Source organism: Sinohyriopsis cumingii, chromosome 17 (assembly GCF_028554795.1).
Source record: "Sinohyriopsis cumingii isolate HCF-2022 chromosome 17, ASM2855479v2, whole genome shotgun sequence".
In the NCBI taxonomy this organism is placed as follows: Eukaryota; Metazoa; Mollusca; class Bivalvia; order Unionida; family Unionidae; genus Sinohyriopsis; species Sinohyriopsis cumingii.
The window spans coordinates 26,694,472-26,721,061 of NC_142977.1; the positions used below are offsets into that span (position 1 = coordinate 26,694,472).

Consider the following 26,590-nt stretch of genomic DNA (forward strand, 5'->3'; position numbering starts at 1 on the left):
AGGACAAAATTCAGTTTTATGTTCTTTTTAAATAAACTGCACACACAGTCACAAACCAACATAGAAACATTTTGATGGATTGCAAATATCCAATTATGGTGCCCAAAAACTGACCTATTCCCAGAACTGACCTAAGCTCAATAACCTACCTAAAACGGTTATGGATGGATGGATGGATGGGTGGGTGGGTGGGTGGGTGAGTGGGTGCATGGGTGGGTGGGTGGCTGGCTGGATGGATGGATTGATGACTGAGAAGGGTAACACTATACATGTATGGCCCACCAATCTCAAGATCAGCCATAAGAAAATATTACTTAGTCATGTATAACTTTATGGTAAGTAATAACAAATTCTTGGTTGGTTGGCAGTGGTAAATGTTATGATTTTGTTTGTTTTTTTAAAATTATTTTACCCTTTTAGCTTCAAGTGAATGAGACTTAAGTGTTAGATAGATATGACAAATGGAAGATTTTGAATAACAAAAATACTAATTGCAATTCAGACATAAAATCTATATCATCTATAGAAAATGTAGATATGTTGTTCCACAAATGACTCATAAATTCAAAATAGATTGACAACAGAAATGTACAAACTTGTTGACATAAAAAGGTACAAAAAAGTACACAAAATTCTTGCCATGTGGAATAAGAATGAGATAATTGATTTCTGTTTCTATGAGTTATTTATCTTTTTGAATTAGTCACCTTGACCTTTCCCTTGTCATCACAAACATAAAATATATCCACATTCATTGGTAAAATAGCTACCATATAAAACTAGCTTATAAGACATGTCCAACTGCAAAATGCACAGACCCAGAGTTGTCACTGCATAATGCATTCGCAGATCTGGGTCTATGTAGTTTTGTAGGAGTAATCAGTAAAAAAAACATCATAGACCCCAATCTGCAGGCGTATTATGATACAGCAGATCAGGATCTGTGTTGTTGCAGTTGGACTTGACTTAAAAGTGAATCTAGATGGTAGTTTGATGAATGTATGTACAGCAGAACTAGAGTTAGCAAGTAAGTAAGTGGAAATTATGTCCTTTTGTTGCTTACATGATCTTTAACTTTGAGTATTAAATTGCAAAATTAATGGGCTCCTATACACTCTATGGAGTGTATAATTTGTATCTAGCTTGCTTTAATGGGAGCTAAACATAGCAATCACTGTGTGTATGAATGTATACCAGTCAATATGTCTGTTTAAACACTCTGAATTTTGTGTGCATGCATGCATGTGCACCAGTCAATATGTCTGTTCAAATACTTTGAATTATGTATGTATGTATGTATGTACACCAGTCAATATGTCTGTTCAAACACTTTGAATTCTGTGTATATGCTTGCACACCAGTCAGTATGTCTGTTCAAACATTTTCCACCAGAATGTTAAAGTGTTTTACATCACTAAATAAAAAGGTAACAGAGTGTCTGTTGTCATGGCTTAATAGGTAGCACTGATCTTGACCTTGAACCTTTGACACTGAAATCAAAAGGGTTGTCTGAGCTGTTAAATGTAATCAACATTCCTGTATGAAGTTTGGAAAGGATATAATTAGAAAATATTAGGTTATCATGTGAGAACTGTTACCCTTATTTGGGTTAAACTTTGACCTTTAACTTTGGTCTTAAACCTGAAATTGAGAAGTTTCCTTGCATCCTAATGGGCACCATGTCTATGTGGTCTAGTCAGAATCAGACAAAACTTATACACATAGCCCAAAGGCTGCCTGATAGCAGACTGGTCTGGGTCAGGCATATCTCATACCCATAGCCCAGAGGCTACCAGATAGTTGGCTGGTCTGTTGCTTAAAACCTAATTGTTTTCATTTTTCTCAGCTGCATGACTGTTCAGGCTTTTCTTGCCATATCAGTTGATTTAATGAACCTTATTAATACCAAGATTATGCAAATAAGCATATGTCAGTGACTGTCAGTTTCTCTCATTTGATTGGATAATGTATTCTGGGCTGAATTAAAGAAATTCAGTCACTAATTTTACATGGCAAATACAAACTATGACCTTATTATAAGCCATTATTTCATGTCACTTGGTCAGCAACAGATCACAGTGCCAAGTCTGACATTCGCAAGATCGGCAAGTTGTGTTTACTGAGATTAAGTCACTGATCTGCTGTTTGATTAGAATAGTGACTCGTTAGAAACATGGTTAATTTGAGGTGTGCTGTGGCCTATTAGAAGAGCCATACATGACATTGACTGAACACAATAGTTTTTAATTAGATTTAAATGCTGATTGTAGAACCCATTCTGGCAATGTCCAAGTCAAGTACAAAATATTTTGATGTAAAGTTTGCACCTGACTGAAAATGTAATAATAAATATTTGATTAAATAAAATGTAAACAAATTACAGCATTATTATAAGAAAGGATCTCATAATGGAAGAGAGCTGCAATTAGGTCAATAAAGGTAATAGCAACTGATGATCTGATATAATGCAATTACCATGTACCAAAGGAAAGGCAATAACCATGTATCAATGGAAAGGCAATTACCATGTACCAAAGGAAAGGCAATTACCATGTATCAATGGAAAGGCAATTACCACGTATTAAAGGAAAGGCAATTACCATGTGCTAAGGAAATACAATTACTATGCATCAAAGGAAATGCAATTACCATATATCAAAGGATAGGCAATTGCCATGATGTATCAAAAGGGTGTAGAAAATGACTCAACAAAAATGAATGATGATAATAATAATGGCATTCTCTTATAGTTGGATATTGGGACAGAGGTGTGTGTGTTTTGTATTTTTAACATAACTTTAACAATTTTTCACTCATATCGCTATGATGTCTGCAGTGTGACAGTTTATAGTGATGTCTAGCACTGGGGCATCATGCCTCAGACATCTAGTATCATGTCCCACCCAGTCACATTATCCTGACAGCAGGCTGACCAGTCCTAACACTAACCTCGTGATGCCGAGTGCCAAACGAGGCAGCTGCTAGTACCATTTTTATAAGTCTTTGGTATGACTTGGCTGGGGTTTGAATCCACAACCTCCAGCATCCAAGGTGGATGCTCTAACTAAAAGGCCACCAGAGCAGTTAACATGAGTTATTAATATTAGTAAAAAATCAATGTATTTGAAAGGATTTTAATATCAATAGTCATAGTAATTTTGTAATTAATAATGACATAATAGGTAGAAACCATGGAAAATGACAAGGGCCCAATAAATTCCACCAAGGTGGTACATATGCCCCTGTTTGTTGGAAAACTGAAGAAAAACACAGTAAAGTAGATGCATACTTGATGAACTTAACTTATCCATTAAGGCCTAACATGATACTGTACTGTATTAAGACCTAAAATGGTACTGTATTGTATAAAGGCCTAACATGGTACTGTACTAAATAAAGGTCTAGCATGGTATTGTTTGTATAAAGGCCTAACATGGTACTGTATTGTATAAAGGCCTAACATGTTACTGTATTGCATAAAGGCCTAACATGGTACTGTTTATATAAAGGTTTAACATGGTACTGTACTGAATAAAGACCTAACATGGTACTGTATTGCATAAAGGCCTAACATGGTACTGTACTGTATAAAGGTTTAGTATGGAACTGTTTGTATAAAGGCCTAACATGGTATTGTATTGTATAAAGGCCTAACATGGTTCTGTACTGAATAAAGACCTAACATGGTATTGTACTATATAAAGGCCTAGCATGGCACTGTTTTTATAAAGGCCTAACATAGTACTGTACTGAATAAAGGCCTAACATTGTACTATATTGCATAAAAGCCTAACATGGTACTGTATTGATTGAATTAAGGCCTAACATTGTACTGTACTTTACACAAATCTAACATTGTACTGTACTATATAAAGCCTAACATGGTACTGTAGTGTATAAAGCCTAACATAGTATTGTAGTGTATAAAAAGCCTAACATTGTATTGTAGTGTATAAAAAGCCTAACATTGTATTGTAGTGTATAAAAAGCCTAACATTGTATTGTAGTGTAGTGCATAAAGCTTAACATGGTACTGTATTGTAGTGAATAAAGCCTAACATTATATTGTAGCGTATAAAGCCTAACATAGTATTGTAGTGTATAAAAAGCCTAACATTGTATTGTAGTGTATAAAAAGCCTAACATTGTATTGTAGTGTATAAAAAGCCTAACATTGTATTGTAGTGTAGTGCATAAAGCTTAACATGGTGTTGTAGTGCAGAAAGCCAAAAATGGTATTGCACTTATGAAAGCCTAATATGGTTCTGTACTGTATAAAATTCTAAGATGGTTCTGTACTGTATAAAATCCTAACATGGTTCTGTACTGTATAAAATCCTAACATGGCTCTGTACTGTATGAAATCCTAACATGGTTCTGTAGTGTATAAAATCCTAACATGGTTCTGTACTGCATAAAATCCTAATATGGTTCTGTACTGCATAAAATCCTAATATGGAACATGTATAAAGTAAATCCTACCAGCATCTTGTCATTAAGATTCTTACTATAAAAACACATACTACTGTTTTCTACTTCCAATATGAAATAAAACAAAATAGATTTAAAAAAAGAGAACATCCCTCTCCTTACGTGGGTGGAGGGGTGGGTGGGAGTGGTTTAAAGTAGGCCATTAAATTATCCAATTTAGAGTCCATAATGTTCAAGTTAGACAATTTACTGCCTGCAGTCTAATATAACCCTGACAGCTAATGATGCATCAATAGTTCTGTATCACAACAGCACTGCCAATTATTTATGATTACAGATGTCATTAAATGAATTTCATAGATTGATTTTTTTCTCAAATGATCACCTACTTAAACTATACCTGAACACAAAATCCATAAAAGTACATTAGATGCCTGTTGTGAGGTTTTAGTATTCCGTGTGATTATCACCAATAAATTGATCTATTTCAGTCATTTCATGTGAATATAACCAATAAACCAGTCTAGTTCAGCTTTCTGTGTTTCTCCTATGACAAGACCAGGAAGATAGCTGGTTAAAATTATCGAAAAAGTTCAGTGTCAGTTTAACAGACAAAGAAATCATCCATAAATATTTGGTCAAATACTGTAAAAGCTGGGTAGGTTTATCATCAACAACAAAAACAAAAACAACAATAATAATAGTACATATAGTAGCAGTAGTAGTAATAACTTAATTTTCAAAAAGTGACTAAATTAGTCACAGATTTGAATAAATCTACCTTCTGAAATCTATTATCTAAGAGCCAATTATAACCAATTTAATATCATGAGGAATATTATATCGAATCAAGTGCACTGAAAAACTGAAAGCTATTTTTAAATGGCTCTTTCTTTGGTTTTGGTACTTTAAACAAGCCAATAAATTATTGTAAATCTTTTGTGATAAACTCATGCTAAATTGTAAATCTATCCTCACATTTTAAAAATAATAAAAATAATTGCAAATAATTCCAGGAAACAGCCAATAGTTAGACTTTACTGAAGAGTGATTACAGCATCCACCTCGGATGCAAGAGGTTGTTTGTTTCAATCCCCGGCCAAGTCATACCAAAGAGTTACAAAAATGGTACTAACAGCAGCCTTGCTTGGCGCTCAGCATTAATAGGTTAGTGTTAGGACTGGTCGGCCTGGTGTCAGGATAATGTGACTAGGTGGGACATCATGCAACATGTCTGTGGCATGATGCCCCAGTGCTAGACTTCATTATAAACTGCCACACTGCAGACATCATAGCAATATGACTGAAAAAATGTTAAAGTTACGTTAAAATTCCAAATCACACACACAGACTTTACTGAAGATGGATGAGGTAGGAAACATGGGCATTTTGTGTGTGTGGGACATGTTTGTTTAGCATGTGTGGGGACGTGGGCATTTAGTGTGTGTGGGGACATGGGCATTTATTCTGTGGAGACATGGTCATTTTGTGTGTGGGGGGGATATGGGTACATTGTGTGTTAGTGTGTGTGGGCATGGACATTTTGTGTGTGGGATATGGGCATTTTGTGGGGAGGGGACATGGGCATTTTGTGGGGAGGGGACATGGGCATTTTGTGGGGAGGGGACATGGGCATTTTGTGGGGAGGGACATGGGCATTTTGTGTGCCCATCTAGGACAAACATTGACCTGCATATTAGTACCAAATCGTCAAATTTATTCCTTACTAGAAGCCAATATATATTATGCTTGAATTTTTGTTGATTTGTATTTCAAAACATTGACATTTATTCCAACATGCTGATAAAGTACCTATCTTTAATCCCTGCAAATAGGTAAATAATCCAACCATCCTGAATTCTCTGTGTTCGTTAAGAGTCAGGTTTCGTTACTTAGATAATTACTGGCTACTAGTACACCAGTAAGTATCAAGATGACAAAAGCTAACTGCTGAGAAGCAGAGTATGAACAATGGCTCAAATCAGTGTGACACCCAATCACCACTGATTAAAACTGGTAAGTTAGCCATCTTTTAAGATTACAAAATGTGTTTGAAAGGGTTGCAGCCTAAAACCACTCAATCACACAAAAATCGCATTTTTTCTGCAACTGAGAAAATTTCATGCAGGTTTTGAAATGAACACAATCTGCTATTCTGATTAATGATTTTACTGGTGGATCACTAAAATCCAGCCATCACTCATCTGTTGGGGCAGTGACAAATACTGCAAGTTGCTATCCAAAAGAGTTAAGAAGTGCTCATACGTCAGAAAACATCAAAAAGTGAATTGATCTGTTTATTGGTTGAATGGAGTACCTACCAACATCCTGCACTTGATGAGGTATAATAAATGCATGTGGTACAAAAGAACAGGTGATGATGACGAGATGTGATGTGATGTGATTTGGATTTTTAACATAGCTTTAACACTTCTTCAGTCATATCACTGTGATGTCTGCAATGTGGTAGTTTATAGTGATGTCTAGCACTGGGGCATCATGCCGCAGACATGTAGCATGATGTACCACCCAGTCACATTATCCTGACACCAGGCCAACCAATCTTAACACTAACCTCTTAATGCTTAATGACAAGAGATAATGTAATTGCAAATACAATCAAGAGAAGAGGCTAGGAAGTACCTGATATGCTGGGAAAACAAACAAAATATTACTGAAGTACAACCTAGTAGAAGCCGTGAAAATAGTGACTTTCTACACTTATTGTTCAGAGAAATATGAATGTGCACAGGTTACTTCATTCATGAGTCTTGTTGGTGAAATACAGTTGGGTTTGTTTTCAGTTGACACTGATGAAAAATAAGTTTGAATTAGTAACTGAACTGGGTTCTGTTTGATTTTTAGCCAGATCAGTGAAAATGTAGGCAAGATTTTAAAAAATTGTATTTTAGTGATCTTGTGGGTTAGTGAGAAAACAAATCCTAATTTCATGCCCTATTCATGTAATTGCCAGTGAAGTTATAATGTCTCATTTTAGAAAGAAAAATGAAAGCAATCTGACTAAGCCAAAACATTATGAGTCCATTAATCACTACTGATAAAATGGATACCAGAACACTTCAAATAAAGATCAATTATACATTCTACAGCAGTGGCAAAATGGAATAGATGGACAATGATGGTTACAGCCAGAAGTTTGTGCCCTAATTTTATTTATGAGCAGGTTCTATACCATGACTGATGAATATTCATAAAGATTTTAAATAACATTATTATAAGGTTTACCATATTGATTCCATAATATCCCTGCTAGCTTTTAAATGAAAATATTATTTACTTTTAAAAAAGTTAGTTACGCCTGTCATACATTGTTATGTAATTATTACTTATATCTGAGTGATTCCCCTCTAGAAAGGCCACCCCTCTTGAAAGCACACTTCTTTTGTAGAAAGAGTGGCTTTGTAACAGGAGGATGACTGTATATATCAGGAGTTACTTTTTTTCCTTGAAGTGCATTGACACGTGAAATTAAAATATTTTGATGCAATTAAGCTGAACAAGCAATTTACTAAATGAAATAAACATATTTTACATTGCTTAGATAGTGTTATAAAATAATTTATATGTGTTTGATCTTTGAAGTTCAGAGAATATGAAAATATTCAGATCAAATTTTGGCAATACAAGATTTTTGGATTGGGAGTGGGGCCCTGATTCCTTACAAGTCACAATGACCCAGGAATGTACCTGAATATTATTAAAATGAGTTTAATGAAGACACTTTAATATAGAGGACAATTGTCTATGGGGATGAAAAACTTGCTGGTTCTTGAACTATTCTAAATGGAAAGTGTTCATTGTGTACAGACTGAGTACCAACCTGCCTCATCCATTCCAAGAGACATGACCAGTTTGGATAGGATGTGATGTGAGTGTTCATGATTCAGAATCTTATGACAGCCATTCTCTGATATGCTCAACCTGAAATGCAAAAAGACAAAGCATGTTGAAGATTTGGGTAAAAAATGATGTCATTGTTTTGGTTTAAAACCATTTCTCAGTGCAAGATAAGCTTGCTAAACAAGGCAGCAAGTATAATGGTGGAGGAAGAACCCAGGAAACCCAACTGGTAAAGAACCACCAAGCCAAAGGAAGCTATTGACAGCTTTCTCACATACCCACATTGACCAAGCCTGAGACTTGACCCTATGTGGACAGAGGTGAGATGGCAGTGATCATTAAAGGCGACCACTTGGCCATCCATGACCCCTTGAATAAGCATGATGCTATTGATGATAACTGTGTGCTGTAGTTTTGTGTAAGCATGATGCCATTGATGATAAAAGCATGTTGTAGTTTTGTGTAAGCATGATGCCATTGATGATAAAAGCATGTTGTAGTTTTGTTTAAGCATGATGCCATTGATGATAAAAGCATGTTGTAGTTTTGTGTAAGCAAGATGCTAATGATGATGAAAGCATGTTGTAGTTTTGTGTAAGCATGATGCCATTGATGATAAAAGCATGTTGTAGTTTTGTGTAAGCATGATGCCATTGATGATAAAAGCATGTTGTAGTTTTGTGTAAGAATGATGCTACTGATAATAAAAGATGTTGTAGGTTTGTGTACATATGATGCCATTGATGATAAAAGCAAAGTGTAGTTTTGTGTAAGTATGATGCTAATGATGATGAAAGCATGTTGTAGTTTTGTGTAAGCATGATGCTAATGATGATGAAAGCATGTTGTAGTTTTGTGTAAGCATGATGCTAATGATGAAAGCATGTTGCAATGTTGAGTAAGCATGATGCTAATGATGATGAAAGCATGTTGTAGTTTTGTGTAAGCATGATGCTAGTGATAATAAAAGCATGTTGCAATGTTGAGTAAGCATGATGCAAATGATGATGAAAGCATGTTTTAGTTATGTGTAAGCATTTCACTACTGATGAAAAAAGCATGTTGTAGTTTTGTGTAAGCATTTGCTACAGATGATGAAAGTGTGAAGTAGTTTTGTGTAAGCATGATGCTAGTGATAATATAAACATGTTGCAATGTTGAGTAAGCATGACACAAATGATGATGAAAGCATGTTGCAGTTTTGTGTTTAAGCATAATGCTACTGATGATGAAAGCATGTTGTAGTTTTGTGTAAGCATGATGCTAATGATGAAAGTATGTTGTAGTTTTGTGTAAGCATAATGCTATTGATGATGAAAGCATGTTGTAGTTTTGTGTAAGCATGATGCTAATGATGAAAGTATGTTGTAGTTTTGTGTAAGCATAATGCTATTGATGATGAAAGCATGTTGTAGTTTTGTGTAAGCATAATGCTACTGATGATGAAAGCATGTTGTAGTTTTGTGTAAGCATGATGCTAATGATGATGAAAGCATGAGGTAGTTTTGTGTAAGCATAATGCTATTGATGATGAAAGCATGTTGTAGTTTTGTGTAAGCATAATGCTATTGATGATGAAAGCATGTTGTAGTTTTGTGTAAGTATGATGCTAATGATGATGAAAGCATGAGGTAGTTTTGTGTAAGCATAATGCTATTGATGATGAAAGCATGTTGTAGTTTTGTGTAAGCATAATGATATTGATGATGAAAGCATGTTGTAGTTTTGTGTAAGCATAATGCTATTGATGATGAAAGCATGTTGTAGTTTTGTGTAAGCATGATGCCATTGATGATAAAAGCATGTTGTAGTTTTGTGTAAGCATGATGCCATTGATGATAAAAGCATGTTGTAGTTTTGTGTAAGAATGATGCTACTGATAATAAAAGATGTTGTAGGTTTGTGTACATATGATGCCATTGATGATAAAAGCAAAGTGTAGTTTTGTGTAAGTATGATGCTAATGATGATGAAAGCATGTTGTAGTTTTGTGTAAGCATGATGCTAATGATGATGAAAGCATGTTGTAGTTTTGTGTAAGCATGATGCTAATGATGAAAGCATGTTGCAATGTTGAGTAAGCATGATGCTAATGATGATGAAAGCATGTTGTAGTTTTGTGTAAGCATGATGCTAGTGATAATAAAAGCATGTTGCAATGTTGAGTAAGCATGATGCAAATGATGATGAAAGCATGTTTTAGTTATGTGTAAGCATTTCACTACTGATGAAAAAAGCATGTTGTAGTTTTGTGTAAGCATTTGCTACAGATGATGAAAGTGTGAAGCAGTTTTGTGTAAGCATGATGCTAGTGATAATATAAACATGTTGTAATGTTGAGTAAGCATGACACAAATGATGATGAAAGCATGTTGCAGTTTTGTGTTTAAGCATAATGCTACTGATGATGAAAGCATGTTGTAGTTTTGTGTAAGCATGATGCTAATGATGAAAGTATGTTGTAGTTTTGTGTAAGCATAATGCTATTGATGATGAAAGCATGTTGTAGTTTTGTGTAAGCATGATGCTAATGATGAAAGTATGTTGTAGTTTTGTGTAAGCATAATGCTATTGATGATGAAAGCATGTTGTAGTTTTGTGTAAGCATAATGCTACTGATGATGAAAGCATGTTGTAGTTTTGTGTAAGCATGATGCTAATGATGATGAAAGCATGAGGTAGTTTTGTGTAAGCATAATGCTATTGATGATGAAAGCATGTTGTAGTTTTGTGTAAGCATAATGCTACTGATGATGAAAGCATGTTGTAGTTTTGTGTAAGCATGATGCTAATGATGATGAAAGCATGAGGTAGTTTTGTGTAAGCATAATGCTATTGATGATGAAAGCATGTTGTAGTTTTGTGTAAGCATAATGCTATTGATGATGAAAGCATGTTGTAGTTTTGTGTAAGTATGATGCTAATGATGATGAAAGCATGAGGTAGTTTTGTGTAAGCATAATGCTATTGATGATGAAAGCATGTTGTAGTTTTGTGTAAGCATAATGCTATTGATGATGAAAGCATGTTGTAGTTTTGTGTAAGCATAATGCTATTGATAATAAAAGCATGAGGTAGTTTTGCATAAGCATAATGCTATTGATGATGAAAGCATGAGATAGTTTGGTATCATCATAATGCTATTGATAATGAAAGCATGATGTAGTTTTGTGTAAGCATAATGCTATTGATAATAATAAAATGATGCTCCCTCTTTATAATGCTGTTCATAGGAGTCATAAAAGGCCTACCTTATTAGTAAGGAAGCCTTATACTTTGGTGTGTTCTAACAAGACTGTGTTATACAAATGGCCTGCATTATACAGGACCATAAAGGCAGTGTAATAAAAGTGGCCTCCACTAAACTGGAACCTAACACTGAAGTGTGTTCTAACAAGGCAGTGTTATAAAGTGGCCTCATGGAAAAATGTTAAAGGTAATCATCAGCTGATAATAACCCGGTTAATAAAATGGGCAACTTGGCACCTGTTTTATTACACATTACAAAAACATGTTTCCAAGTTCAGATCTGAGGCATCAGGAGAAATCAGAAGCAGAATAATGATTACAGTCCTATGCTAATGTCATGTGGCTATTGGCTGCTGTGCATCTATCCATCATTAAACCTCTAATTTCCTTATTTTCTATTTATAGTAATTGTACAGGCAACAGTCCCAAGAAAACAGAAGGTTTCTTGAATGTAAAACTATGTGTCACAGATTCATTATATCATGAAACACATATGTAATGGACAAGTCAAAATTGAAAAAACAATGGAGCCAAATATTAATCAAAGCTGGTTTTATCGATGTAACTCATGTTGTTTTAAGACTGAAAAATATCATGAAATGTTTTTTTTTAAACTGAAAAACAAGTTGCATCAGGATAAAGATAAATCAGTTGCAAATTTTGAAAGAAGAATTTGACAGTGAAGTAATACAGCATTCATCATTTGTGGACTTCATGACCATTCCGTCAAAGTTAGACATGAAGGCTAGTTAAAGTGAGTGTTATGAATAAATAAGTTATCGCTTTGTTTTTGTGTCTAGTCTCATACTAGTCCACATGGATTTGTGACAAGGATTTTAACCACAGGGCCAAGTAAGTGGCAAAAATAAATGTAGGTTTTTCATACAGTTTTCTTTAATTATGGCATGTGATATATACATTGCTCTTTTTACTCTCAGATTATGCTCGTTTAACAATGACACTTATATTAATAATTATTATGCTTATACCTCTCTTGGGGATTGGCATGCATGAACCTAAAACAAAGCAGTTCAGGTACACATTTAATATGATTTCCCTTTAATCGGGTACCTGAGTAACCAATCATTAGGATCAATTTAGGGTACTGGGAAGATGTTTCCTGAAAGTTTGACAGCTCTACCTACATCACAAGAGAGCTTAATACTGATGAGCATCAGCAACTGGGTCAAAGTTTTTATAGCTTCCCAGTGTGTGTGATATGGATTATCAACATAGCTTTAAAACATTTTTGGTCATATGATGTCTGCAGTATGGCAGTTTATAGTGATTTCTAGCACCAGGACATTATGCGGCTGACATGTAGCATGTCCCACCCAGTTACATTATCCTGACACCAGGCCAACCAGTCTTAACAGTAACCTATTAATGCTGAGTGCCTAGCGAGGCAGCTGTTAGTACCATTTTTTATAAATCTTTGGTATGACTCGGCTGGGGTTCGAACCTGAGACCTCCCTCATCTGAGGAGGAAACTCTAACCACTAGGCCACTGGAGCAATCAAGAGTCAATTGGACATGTGTACTGTCCTAAAATAAATCTCTGTAGATAGCCAATCAAAACTCAAGAATTATGCATGCATAGCCAATCGGAACTTAACAATTAATCATGAGATGAACTCATACCTTGCTAGCACCAGAGCAGCATTACTGGCCGTCCACAAATTATCTGAGTGAAGCAGTGCTGTGATGTTTTCAATGGTATTCTCGATACAAGGCTCCGACAAGATCCACTCCCTGCCTTCAAGACTTTCTGCCTAAAAAAAAACAACATGTAGCTGTTAATATAAACAGTACATAGCGGCAAGCAAACTTTGTGTCGTGAGAATTAAATTTGTGCTGTTCTTTTAGGATACAACCAAGCAAAGTAAAATAAAAATGTAACTAAAATTTACAGATGTAACAGGAATCAACAAAAACTGGGATAAAACAGTCCTAAGGTGAAGATGTGAGAACAAAACTAAACATTAAAAATGTACGTCAAATTATTAACCAAATGTTCTGGCAATGAAAATATAATCTGCTTCACATTAATGTACTACAAGTTATGATTCTGAAATTCTAATGACACAGAAAAATAAATTCTGTATGGGTATGATTAAATTACTTGAATGTGTTGAATAAATGAAAATAATATTAGTACAAGATTTAAGCATACACAGCCAGGACACAAATTTTAGTTAGAGAAGCATGGCCTTGAAATAAGCATATTATAGGCAAACTGAAGAATCTTATATGAATCCCAATGAATTTAAATTTTCTAATAAGTTATATAAATACAATGGAACTTGTAAAAAGTTTGAGCTCTTAAAATGATTATTTTTTTTCTTTTAAGCTTGATGAGTCCAAATTTTTATGACTCTTGGTAGCATGTACGTAATAGAAAGGAGCAAAACCAACAAGTTTTGCAAAATTCATGAAGCAATTAATTTCTCTAGAACACAAAGGAAAAATGTAAAAGGAATCTAAAAGTAATGTGAATTAAATCCCAAGTAAACCGATATGTTCTATCATACGTCTGAATGTATAGAATATTCTGAATGAACTCCAATAGTCTTGACTGTCTTGATGTACAAATAGCCTCACTGTAACACAGTGATATTGCACAGTGTATTTGAGTGAGTAACTCAGTAATGTTTAAGTTAAAAAAGTCATGAGCACTTTGTAATTCCAATCAATAATTTAAATAAATGATTCCACTCAAATTATATCTGAACACAGCCAAAAGTGATTCCACAGACTAATATTAAAAACATGATGGAATAATTGTTTCCTTAGTCCTTTTATTAATGGACTATCACCAGTTGTTGTTGTTGTTGTTGTTGTTGTTGGGTTTAGAGCCATTTTTCAGTACACGACAGGCTATACATGGCGGCCAGTATTAATGGTGGAGGAAGAACCCGGGAAAACCCTGGAAAGAACCACTGACCCACAAGAGACTGTCACCAGACCCAAGACACAACAAAATGCCCTGGATGTGGGTCATTTTTTCAATGGAAACTTCCATACAATTTTTTCAAACTGTTCACCTCCAGAACATTTAAAAATCATAATCAAGGCTATGTCCTGAACTAAAAATTAAATAAACATCTTAAAAACAAAGACAATAATCAGATAACTACCTTCAATCATGGACAAAGGTCAAGCACACAATATAAATTAAATATACACAACAAAATAACTATTTAAACAGAAGATTCGAAGGAAAACTCCAGGGAACTTCTACATCAAAAATACTCGACAAAATAGAGATAAAATAAATATTTAACTTCAATAGTTCTATTTACCAGAGTTCCCATGGTTCCAGCAGCATTCATTACACTTTCTGAATCATCAAACGTAAGCATGTATGTCAAGTCTGGAAGGATCTTCTTACTCTCTGGGCTGCCATCTTTAGCAAGGGAGAGCACTCTCACACACCCTAGCTCAGATTCAGCAAGTGTCCCTATTATGTATGCTGAGTTACCTGCCACACTGAACCAGAAATAAAAATTTATGAAAATGATTTGCTAAAATTTTATTTTGAATAAACCCATTTCTAAACATAGCTTACAACTGTAATTGACAATTCTATGAAAATGACGCTGACAAGGTAAATGTCTATTATTTGGACCCATGAGAAGTATTTTATTTTGTCATATAAAGGTTTGATGACAAATGATAACTGTATCCAGAATAAGCAGTGTATTCCAGTAATGCTTCATTGATCATAAAGTCCAGAGACAAGACATGTTGACATTTTACTGTACAGTGAAACTAGATCCAAGTTAAATGTAATTCTATAACTCTGTACAATAATTTAACGTTATAATTATTTCATACATTTAAAAATCCCAGAACAAGATGAAAATAGTAATATAAACGTTGAATCCCATTGGGGTATAATCAGCCCTCCCCCCAATTATACAGATCTCTTATTTAATGTGACAGGTACTATGCCAGTAGTTTTGTTTCAAACTAGTGGCTTTAGGAATGTGTATGTGTGGGTTTGTTTTGGGGTTTTCTATGGCATATCAACACTCTGAAGGTTATATAGCATGCCTTGCCCAAGGACACACCATCCTGGTAACCAGTCAGTGGGCAACAGTAGGAACTGAACCTGCTTAGATCCTGCTGTGAGTACTTATGCCTTAACAATAGAACCAGCACGGTTCTTCTGTGTGTGTGATTTTGATTTTCAAGGTAGCATTAACAATTTTTCAATCATATCACTACAACGTCTGCAGTGTGACAGCTTATAGTGACATGCAGACATGCAGCATGATGTCCCACCCAATCACATTATCCTGACGCCATGCCAACTAGTCCTAACACTAACGTCTTAATGCTGAGTGCCTATTGATGCAACTATTAGTACTATTTTTATAAATCTTTGGTATGACTCAGCTGGGGATCAAACCTGTGACCTCATCCAAGGCAGATGCTCTAACCATTAGGCTAACAGTGTGTGTGTGTGTGTGATAAAGATCTTACAATATTTTAATGGTCAAATAAGAAGAAAATCGTCATGATTTATAATTACCATCAATTTTGAGGACCAATATTTTTTTATGGTAGAATTTATAGCCATGAACTTCTGCTATTCAGTTTTAAGTTAATGTAGAGTAATTACAAAAATTTTATTGATTTATCACACCTAACTAAGGCAGGTTCTGCAGAATAAGCCAACATGCACTGTAGACAAAAATGCAGTGAGTGATATTTAATGTTTTTTTTCCACATTAATCTTTTCAAATTACCTTAGTTCACCTAGAAAAAGTTATTGCAGTTCTCACAAAACAAATTTTTTGACATACTTATTTTTGTGTCTAACCCAGAAAGTTATCAAATACACTATATAATTACTGAGACTGCACTGCAAAGTATCATTGCAATGTTTCCTCATCCAGTTTGTTTAATTTTTTTTATCAACAGCCATGAGCTCAGTGGGTGAACTATGTATATGCAATCTGGCATTAGTCATTTCAGTTATTTCCTAAAATCACTATTCATACTTAGTACCTTTAACAGACTTGGTATCCATGACATTAACTATGTCATTAGGAGGGATATTGTATTGACTGTATTAATACAAATTGTTAACAGCGATTTTACTGTTACACATCTGCATCACTTCTACACATGCATCAACCTGCAAATTACACAACATAATTTTAAAAGAGAAACTGATATGGCATTTACAAGGGTTGAAGATTCAAAAAAGTTTCAACTCAAAGCTTCCACAGTAAAAGTTTTAGAGCATACAAAGCAAACAAACGGTGGAAAAAAGTGGAAAATTTAAAAATATTTTTTCTCAGGAAAGAAAAGCTGCCCTCCCTCCACCAACACCACACACCCTGGAAATATCTTAAAAATAATGCAGGATCTAATCTGGGATGCAAGATTGCAACATTCATACTAATTTCTCAAAAAATCCTGGCTAATCATCAACCATCAACCTGATATTAAATATATACCCATATTAATCAGCTAAATCCCTAAAAGATTAATCTGTGCAATCCATACATGTATAATCCATTATATCCCTTACAACATTAATCTTTTATATCCCCCACAACATTAATCTGTTAAATCCCTACAAGATTAATCTGTTCAATCCATACATGTATAATCTGTTATATCCCCTACAACATTATACTGTTAAATCTCCCACAATTATTAATCTGTTAAATCCCCTACCATATTAATCTGTTAAATCTATACAATATTAATCTGTTAACTCCCCCACAATATTAATCTGTTAAATCCCTACAATATTAATCTGTTAAATCTCCCACAATTATTAATCTGTTAAATCTCCCACAATAGTATTGTTAAATCACTACAAAATGAATCTGTTACATTGCCCACAATATTAATGTTAAATCTCCCACAATTATTAATCTGTTAAATCCTTATAATAGGAATCTGTTAAATCCCCCACAATAGTATTGTTAAATCACTACAAAATGAATCTGTTACATTGCCCACAATATTAATGTTAAATCACCCACAAAATTAATCTGTTAAATCCCCCACAATATTAATCTATTAAATCCCCTACCATATTAATCTGCTAAATCCCGTACAACATTAATCTGTTCAATAGCCCCACAATATTAATCTGTTAAATCCCTACCATATTTATAAAAGTATCCCCTTTATTAAGGGGTACTAGTATTTCTCCCATAAATATCCACCATGATAATGTGTCTTGTGACAACATACAGAACTATATCAAATAAACTTCTTTCATATATATGCGGATAAGTAGTCCCCCAAAATACTGCTGAAAACTGATTGAAATTGACACAGTATTACAAAGCAATTTATGGTATTCTTTTTCTGATTAAATTTCAGTTTCATGTGGTAAGATCCATTACCAAAAAGCTGGAGTCAATTAACTTTGTATAACCCAAAACTGCATTTTGCCCATTGTCCTAAATCTATGATAGGAGCAGCTAGATAAATGTACAGGTATTAAACTTAAAATAAATTTCAAAAGTGAGTGTGAAATTTGAATGGATGATATTATAGTATGCCTTGAAAAAAGGTTATGGACTTTAGGGGCCTATTCTAGGGCCATAAAAAGTGAGAGTTTTCAAAACAGCATTTACTTTTACTGTATGTATTCACTTACAAATTGATCAAAACTACAAACTGCACAGATCCAGATCTGCCATCACATAATGTACTGGCAGATCTGAGTCTGTAGAATTTGATATGTTAGTAGAATAAACAATCATCCATATCTGCCAACAGGTGTGTTATTTGATGGCAGATCAGGTGTGTTATTTGATGACAGATCAGGTGTGTTATTTGATGGCATATCCGGTGTGTTATTTGATGGCATATCCAGTGTTATTTGATGGCAGATCAGGTGTGTTATTTGATGGCATATCAGGTTCTACTTTGTTTGTAGATGGACTGGTTTTGTAAACAATAATATATGGTAACTAATGTCATGAAAAATATTTGTAAAATCAAAGGAGAAACTGAAAACATGGATATGAATGGACTGTAAATAAAATACTATAAATAAACTACTTGGCAAATGACTATTGCCAAGGTCATTTTGAGACACTCTGATACTGCTGTTGTCTGTTATCAGTCACAGTGGAATCTGAGTGACAATTGGTGCAAGATGTCCATAAAATGAGTCCACAAAAAGTACTTCAAAGGTTAACCATATTTACATCTGTCAGTTGGACTACAGACAGATATTAAAAATGCAAAAGGTCATTTTATGGTACAAAAAGAGCTCTATAAGTCTGTTAAATAGAGACAAACATTCATGATTACAAATTGGGGGTGACAGGGAGGGGTTACAGAAATAAAGGACTTACTTTTTATGATTGGATTACAGACCTCAGAATCATTCCTCCATCTCTCTGATTTACAACCACTCTGGTGGCATAAGTGGTTAGTGTGTCTGCCTTGGATGTGGGAGTTTGTGGGTTCAAACTCCAGCCGAGCCATACCAAAGACTAATAAAAATGGTAATAGCAGCTGCCTTGCTTGGCACTCAGCATTAAGAGTAGTTCAATAAATCAGCCCCCCAACACCAATCTGTGTTGATACTGTTGGATGATATGTGGCCCTGATGTTATCTGTTTTTTAAAATGTGCAATTTGCTGCATGCATATCTTTCTAGAATACATCTGCATATAGCTTAGAAATTTACCAGTATTTGGTGACAGCCATATCTGGCATGATATTCAAAATGGCCACATGACAGAGTTGTCTTATTCCAAATGAAAATACAAGTCACCAAACATCAAAAATAGTAGGTACATATCACCAAAAGAACCCTTCAGCCGACAGCAGCTCAATAACCATGAGAAATACCTGTAAGTGTATAAAATATACACCAATGTGTACAGACAAAAGTGACAGCAGATTTATGCAGATCTAATGAATAGGTGATATCAGTCCCTAAACTGTAAGGCAATATTATTATAAGTTTTGGGCCAATTATCTGCCTACATTATGAGATTATTGTTAGGACCGGTCAGCTGGGTGTCAGGACAATGTGACTGAGTGCAACATGATGTTACATGTCTGCAGCATAATGCCCCAGTGCTAGACATCACTATAAACTGCCACACTGCAGACATCATAGCAATATAACTAAAATTGTTAAAGCTATGTTAAAAATCTAAAACACACTCAACTGTCATAACCAATTTATTCATCTAAACATCAGCTGGATGTAAGTAAGAAGGACAGAAGATTCATAGTCAAACACTTGAAAATGGAAAGTACTGACAAACAAACAAGAAGAAAAGCATACAGATAAATTAGTACACTGAGATACTCTGCTAATAACTTTTACATGTAAATAAACTGGAGCTGAAAATATGATTCAACAATACTGATGGGTTGTCAAAGTAGCATGTGTCACAAATGCCCAAGCTGTGGGTACCTTGGGCTTAGGAAAACCACTTGTCGTCTCATCCTGATTGGGTTCAAATTGTCTGAACACAGTAAAATGATATTATGTACAGAAGTGCACCTTGAAAATGAATATATGTGCATTTTCCCTAATTTACAAGACTTTAGTGCTTAACATTGCTTAACAACTAGGAAACATAGCTTAGTTCAGCTAGCACACATTAATTACCCACTACTTTTACCATTCCACCCCTATGATGTTAATTAAAAGACAAGTCACATATGATGCTGACTTTTGCATGAGATTAATAATACAGTATTGCTAAGTTAAAAACTCGTTCTTCACTGGGTGCTGATTCTGTTCAAGCAGAACATATAAAGTATGTCAGTGAAAGGTTATGTGTGCTGCTAAATAATATGTTATATTTTAACAGCATACTGGTTCATTGCTTTATTCCTTTAAATCTCACTACCAATAATCAAGTCGAAGGCTGATGATAAATCTTACAAAAACAATTCTCATCCAATTGCCAAGTTTTAGAACTAATTTTGCTTCGAAGATATGACATAGAGCTCCAAGACAATCAGTTTGGCTGTAGGATACATCTCTTCACTGCTTGCCTTCAAGGGTGTCATGAATTATGATGTAAATAACAGAAGTCAAGTTTATGTATCATTCTTGGATGGTAGGAAGGCTTTTTAATGAATAAATCTCTGGACCCTATTCAGAGAGTAAATTGAGAAAAATGTTCTATTGTCTGAAATTAGCTGGCCTTGTAATTTGTATGGCAAACAACAGTTTGTGTAAAATTTGTTATTAATGTTTTTTTGAGGGCTTTTCTGTGTCATATTTTGTGTGAAATGGCTGCTTTAAGGTCTATGACCTTAAGTCTGAAATAAAGTTATTATTATTATTATTATTATTATTATTATTATTATTATTATTATTATTCAAGACACTGCAGTTTCACAATTAGCCCCTGATTTCATTATAATATTTTCTTTTACACTGACATTTTACAGCAATCTAGGCATCATTTTCATGTGAAAAAATTGTCCCTTTCAGCAAAGCATTCATTTATCTGTTTGAGTTTATCTTGTGGGAAGATAAGAAATCAAAGAATATCAAAACTGAATGAATTTTAGGCGGTCACTGCTATTTTCATGACTGCGAATCTTTTGATGCTTTGTCACATCAAAATGAAGATTTCTATAAGTAAATCATTACTTTTCACAAGCAAAATGTTGGATATTTAGAGTCAAATAAATATTTTAATTATCTCAGAGGTCTCAACAGAATTTTAATGATAGGAGTCCAGTAATCCTATTTGGGGAAAAATAGGAGTCCCACCAGCATAAGTTTCAGTACCCTCCCAGGAGCCTATTAGGCAAACCTGAAGTGGTTAAACTTCCAGATGAGAAAAACCAGTGGTTGATATTGAGTTTAATTTTTTAAATTGTTTATACAACTGACATAAGCTCTTGTTTGTCCATTAGAGTGAGACTGAATTACCAGTATGTCAGGCCAAGGAAAGGGGTTACTCCAAGCACTTAAAGCTAGGCATCACACTTTCTTTCATCTGGCTACTGTTCCATGCAAACTGTCAGTTCTAGCAACTTAACACCCTTCTGAATCTCATTACAATCTTTGTCAATTTGCCATTTAACCCCAAAATACATATAATAATAATAATAATGAGGACTTTGTATATTGCCTAATCTTTAGCAGCTCTAAGTGCTTTACAACAATAGACAACACCTATAATGTAAAAAACATATATAATGATACGATTACAAAAAAAAAAACACCATGAAATTAGAAAACATTAAAAAAACATGCTGAAATATATAAGGTAGGAAACCTTATTAGGTATTTAAGTTTGTTCTTGCAGTTGAAATAAGTGAGTTTTAAGAGCACTCTTGAATGGGATCACTGTCTTTGTGTCTAAGTTCAATGGGCAATTCATTCCACGTTGCTGGGCCCTGGTATGCAAAAGAACGTTGTCCATGTGACTTTGTTTTCATAGTGGGAATAATGAGTATATGATTGTCAAAAGAGGAGCGTAAGTATCTTGCTGGTATGTACACATTGGTTGAGGTTGGATAGGTATGTTGGACTGGAGTCCGTCAGTCAAACGTAGCACAGAAAACAAATTTTGCGTTTGATTCTGGATCGAATTGATAGCCAGTGAAGGGTACAGAGCAGCAGGGAGGTGTGCTCTGATTGTGGTACTCTAAGTACGATCCTAGCAGCTGTGTTTTGCAGTTTCTGGAGCAGATATTGAGATGAACCAGACAGAATTGAGTTAAAATAGTCCAGTCTTGAAAGTACTAATGAATACGCAAGTGTTTTAGTGGCATCAACTGAAAGATATTTGCGAATGGGGCTGATGTGTCTCAGCTCAAGATATGTAGCCTTGCATATGTTCATGACATATTTTTTTTAAAAAAGGTACAGACACAGGGTTTTCAGGGACCTAATCTTCTCAATCAAAAACATGTAATTTTCAGATGATCTACTTTTTCTCTGTACAACGTATGTCAATGAAGTATCTTATGATGTTCCACTTTTTATATTTTTGGTCAGCCATGGCCAATCTGCAGAATAGCTAATGGCTAGACTTAGTCAAATAGGCATGAAACAAGCGTGACTAACTAACAATTAATCCTTGAAAGAAACATTTTCTGTTGAATGTGTATGCAAGTATCTACTATTATATAAAATTTGTTTTGCCCATTATTTTGAGGTATCATTATTACAATGTTTCTGGATCAAGATTTAATAATGATTGACATTTAATTGTTGTGCAGAAAAATATAAACATTCACATAGGCTATTAAAAAAATTCTCAAAATTGGGGTGACAAATGACGACTGCAAAACATAGAATGAAACAGAGAATAAATTAAAATAATGTAGGAGCATCATGTACTTGATGACTCCAGTAACCAAAATGCCATATATTAAGTAAAAAAACTGGGAAAAGTAACTAGTTTGCAGATAGTTCTCTCTGATGGGATCTAATGAGGCTGCAAATTTAATCCAGATATGTAATAAAATAATGATCACATATTTTTTTTTTACTTTCCTTTCTATCACTTTGAAAGTGACATACTCAGAAGTTTATGCTAGGGACCCTATCAAATATGCTGATCACCATAGGCGAGGAGTCCTCATCATGAAACTATGTATATATTAGCCCAATTTTAAACCCACTGTCTTTACTGTCAATTTATGAACATAAATTAATATTCTCATGATTTTATTCATCTGTGTCAACTTTGCATTATGGGATTTTTTTTAGTAACAGAGTAAATAAAAGTGTATTATATTGAGTAAACAGAGCAATGCACATGGGATTGGATTGCTTTGCTACTGACTCTTCTACTTGTGTTATATCAATAAAGTATTTAATGAGTGTCAAGGGACCTATCGTTAAATATATGATAATTTAAAGCATATATAAAGTCAAAATAATTGTTTATTTATTTGAGGGTCAATTAGATGACATGAAAAAACATTAACTTTGCATCTAGATAGGAACATTATGTATATTTGGATATTAGGATAGTCAACAATAATTTTTGTCATGAACAGGCACTGTTCAATACCCAGAACTACATTTTAACCCCAGGTCTAATATATGTATATTGAAATTAAAAGTTATTATCAACTTAACTGATTCAAAGTGTTATTATCATAAACAGCAGATATTGATATGTGATAACGTTGCATAGAAACTTGTATACAAATACATTTCGCAGAGCAAAGATAAAGGAAAAATTATAAAACAGATGTGATTTAGGAAATCATACCGTGGGTTGTCGCTACCCAAGAGGCGAACAAGTCCCCAAAGAAAATCCTCTGACCCCGAATGACACAGGAACGTGCCTAAGGTCCCGTCTTTGTCCGCGTGCAGATCGTCAACAAGCATCTCCAGAGCCAAATGGGCACGCTTGTCGCGGAACATCAACATCGAAAAGTAATCTTCTTTTATCCAATTGCAACTCATTTCTACAGTGTCTACGAAGTCGCAACGTAAGATGAAAACACTCCTTTCATTCCCATTATGCACTGCAAACAGCTACATAACGGGTAAATGAATAATTATGCAACTGAAATCGCTACATTCCGCACATCTATAAGAGCACGAACTCTCCTGGAGTGCGTAACTACAGACTCTTATAATGGCTGTCACATCTCGTGCACCTGCGCGAAATCTCGAGAATTGATCAATCGGATTACCTTCTTAACATCCGGTCGTCTGTCAGCATGAGTAGACCAGGTTTATCTGATCTGTTTGATTGTTTTAGATTCTCACAAAGTTATTTTTTTTATCTTGTGCTATACATTGATGCTTCATAGTATGATCAGGATCGAGATTTAACATGTATGAAGGATAGAGGAAACTTTAACATGTAAATCAAGGGTACGTTCAATACAAAGCGGTAACAATCAATGAACTTTTTTTTGTGTTTAAACTTGGACGTGAGTAGGTATTTATTGGATTGACTCATTCATTTATATCATTACTATACGTAGTGGGTCTCTCTCTCTCTCTCTCTCTCTCTCTCTCTCTCTCTCTCTCTCTCATATATCTGCCATATTCCCAGATAGTTTTGGGGTGGGTTATTTTTCTTTTGTTTAAGACTCAAATGTGATTTGAGGTCCCATTTGGGGAGGGGCAGTACATGTGACCGAAAACAGCGACAATTGAGAATAAGCAAACTATTAATATAAGCTTGTACAAAATGGCTGGAACTTAAACTATGAATATAAAAAAAGAGTAAAATTTTATCAGTCTTGTTCCAAGTATTTATTTTACTTACAAAGAACAAAATTAATTGGTAGACATAGTAGTGTCAGAAATCATGACCATTGATAATTTTGACATGACATTGTACCTGGCATTTTGTCCAAGTATACACCGCTATCTGACATATCTGAGCAGGTGATTGAGTCTGTTTTTTAAATTATCTTTTTAGACCCTTTTCTTTGATAGTGAAGAAAACCCTTATATCATACTATTTTTTAAAATATAAAACTAAATATTTTTAACCAATAACATGTTGAAATGTATTCCAAAGATTTGCCAAGATTCATTTTGAGGTATTCTATAATGATAAAATTAGACACATATAAAGGCAAGATAAAGGATAAGACCAGAGTAAACCACATGTTCCCACCACCATTGGAACCGGGCATCATGCCCATTATAGTGTGTATGTTGAAATTATCAATACACATACTCATATTTGCAAATGCTCACATAATCGGAACCACAATGACATTAAATAGAAACACCATGTTTATGTCTTTAAAATCCAGATCCATAATATAGAATTAACTGAATGCAATCTTTGCTACTCACAGTTGTTCAATATCACTGGTTTGAAGGTAATACAAGTGTCATTAATGTTAATAACTGTACTTACCAGACACTATTTGATACTGGTGTTCAAGCTTCTCTGCTGGATTCCCAGAGTGAATCCTGGTCCTAACCGAGTTGATCTTGATGACCATAATGTTATCACTGTCAGAACTGTATGTGAAGCTGTCTAATCACAATATATGTAAACAGAAAAAACAAATATACATTCCATTTGGGACTGATCATTTCAATTGGGGAAGGGGGAGGGAAGGGATGGCTCTTGGCTTCATCAGTGTTGCAAATTGTGATATTTTTTTACTTACTGACATCAAAATATTCCATTTAGTGATTTTGTGGGCAACAGCATTTTTTTGTTGTTCAAACTTGTATATGCAATATTGGGTTTAAGGTAGAGAAATTCAAAGGCACCATGAACGAAAGTCACAAACTTGGATATCAAATGCACTGGAGTCTATCTATATTGTTACATAAACAAATCCTTTGTTCATATTGACAAACATATCTTAACAGCACATTTTTACATGATAATCTGCTTATGTAGACACCTGGCCTGGGTACTATGTATAAAGGTGTCTCTGGGTACTCGGGTATCCACCAATTCATAATGACCCAGATAATAAAATTAGCTGTAGGGTACCTGTTTAGTCCATAACCCTCCCCCCTTCCCAAAACACCATTTTTCCAAATTCAGATCAAAGATCATATCTGGTGACAACAGGAGCAAGTGAGACACAGACTAGCAAGTACAATTCAAGGTGCTTGTCATGTGACATTGACATTGATCCATTACAGACCTCCATCTACTGATCTTGTATTTTAAAAATGTGCAACCATTTGGCTATATACTAGTGATGGGAATCAGTCTGAAATTCATAATCAATAATTGGTTCCACTTAACCAACTGATAATCGATTATAATTGGTTACTAAGAGCAAGTTTTAATTTTTGCTTGTTGTACAGTTATATCTTCGATCAAGAGTTCTACAGGAGTAATTTCTTTTAATGGCATGTATACTTAAACCTGATAATAATATTACATTTTTTCTTTTGTGTGTTATTTTTGTTCTGCAGCTTTGTTACATGAAAGCAACTTTTTATGGCTGATAAGTCATATGTAACTGAAATACTGCTACAATCCCCCAAAATCCTTTCAGTCATATGTGATGTGTCTATAATTTTAAGTGTAGAAGGACATGGTATTCTTGTTTGGCATTGTTTACAAATACCACAATTGATGTTGCATTTAAACTGAAACAAATCATCAAAATG

General features: G+C 34.4%; 2 protein-coding genes across 2 annotated transcripts in view; one reads left to right on the forward strand and one right to left on the reverse strand.

Annotated features, from left to right (window-relative positions):
* Nucleotides 1-23,989, reverse strand: part of LOC149778292 (uncharacterized) — a 170,702-nt gene extending 146,713 nt beyond the window's left edge. The window contains exons 1-4 of the mRNA XM_089938317.1: nucleotides 23,745-23,989; nucleotides 14,844-15,030; nucleotides 13,183-13,313; nucleotides 8,273-8,373 (exon numbers count right to left, since the gene is read on the reverse strand). Of these exons, the coding sequence (XP_089794443.1) occupies nucleotides 8,273-8,373; nucleotides 13,183-13,313; nucleotides 14,844-15,030; nucleotides 23,745-23,941 (616 nt within the window). The 5' untranslated portion in view covers nucleotides 23,942-23,989. The remainder of the gene's footprint in view (nucleotides 1-8,272; nucleotides 8,374-13,182; nucleotides 13,314-14,843; nucleotides 15,031-23,744) is intronic.
* Nucleotides 23,990-24,192: 203 nt separating this feature from the next.
* LOC149778293 (serine/threonine-protein kinase TNNI3K-like) overlaps nucleotides 24,193-26,590 on the forward strand; it is a 92,281-nt gene continuing 89,883 nt past the window's right edge. Inside the window, exon 1 of the mRNA XM_089939104.1 lies at nucleotides 24,193-24,358. The gene's annotated coding sequence lies outside the window, so the exon portion shown is untranslated. The remainder of the gene's footprint in view (nucleotides 24,359-26,590) is intronic.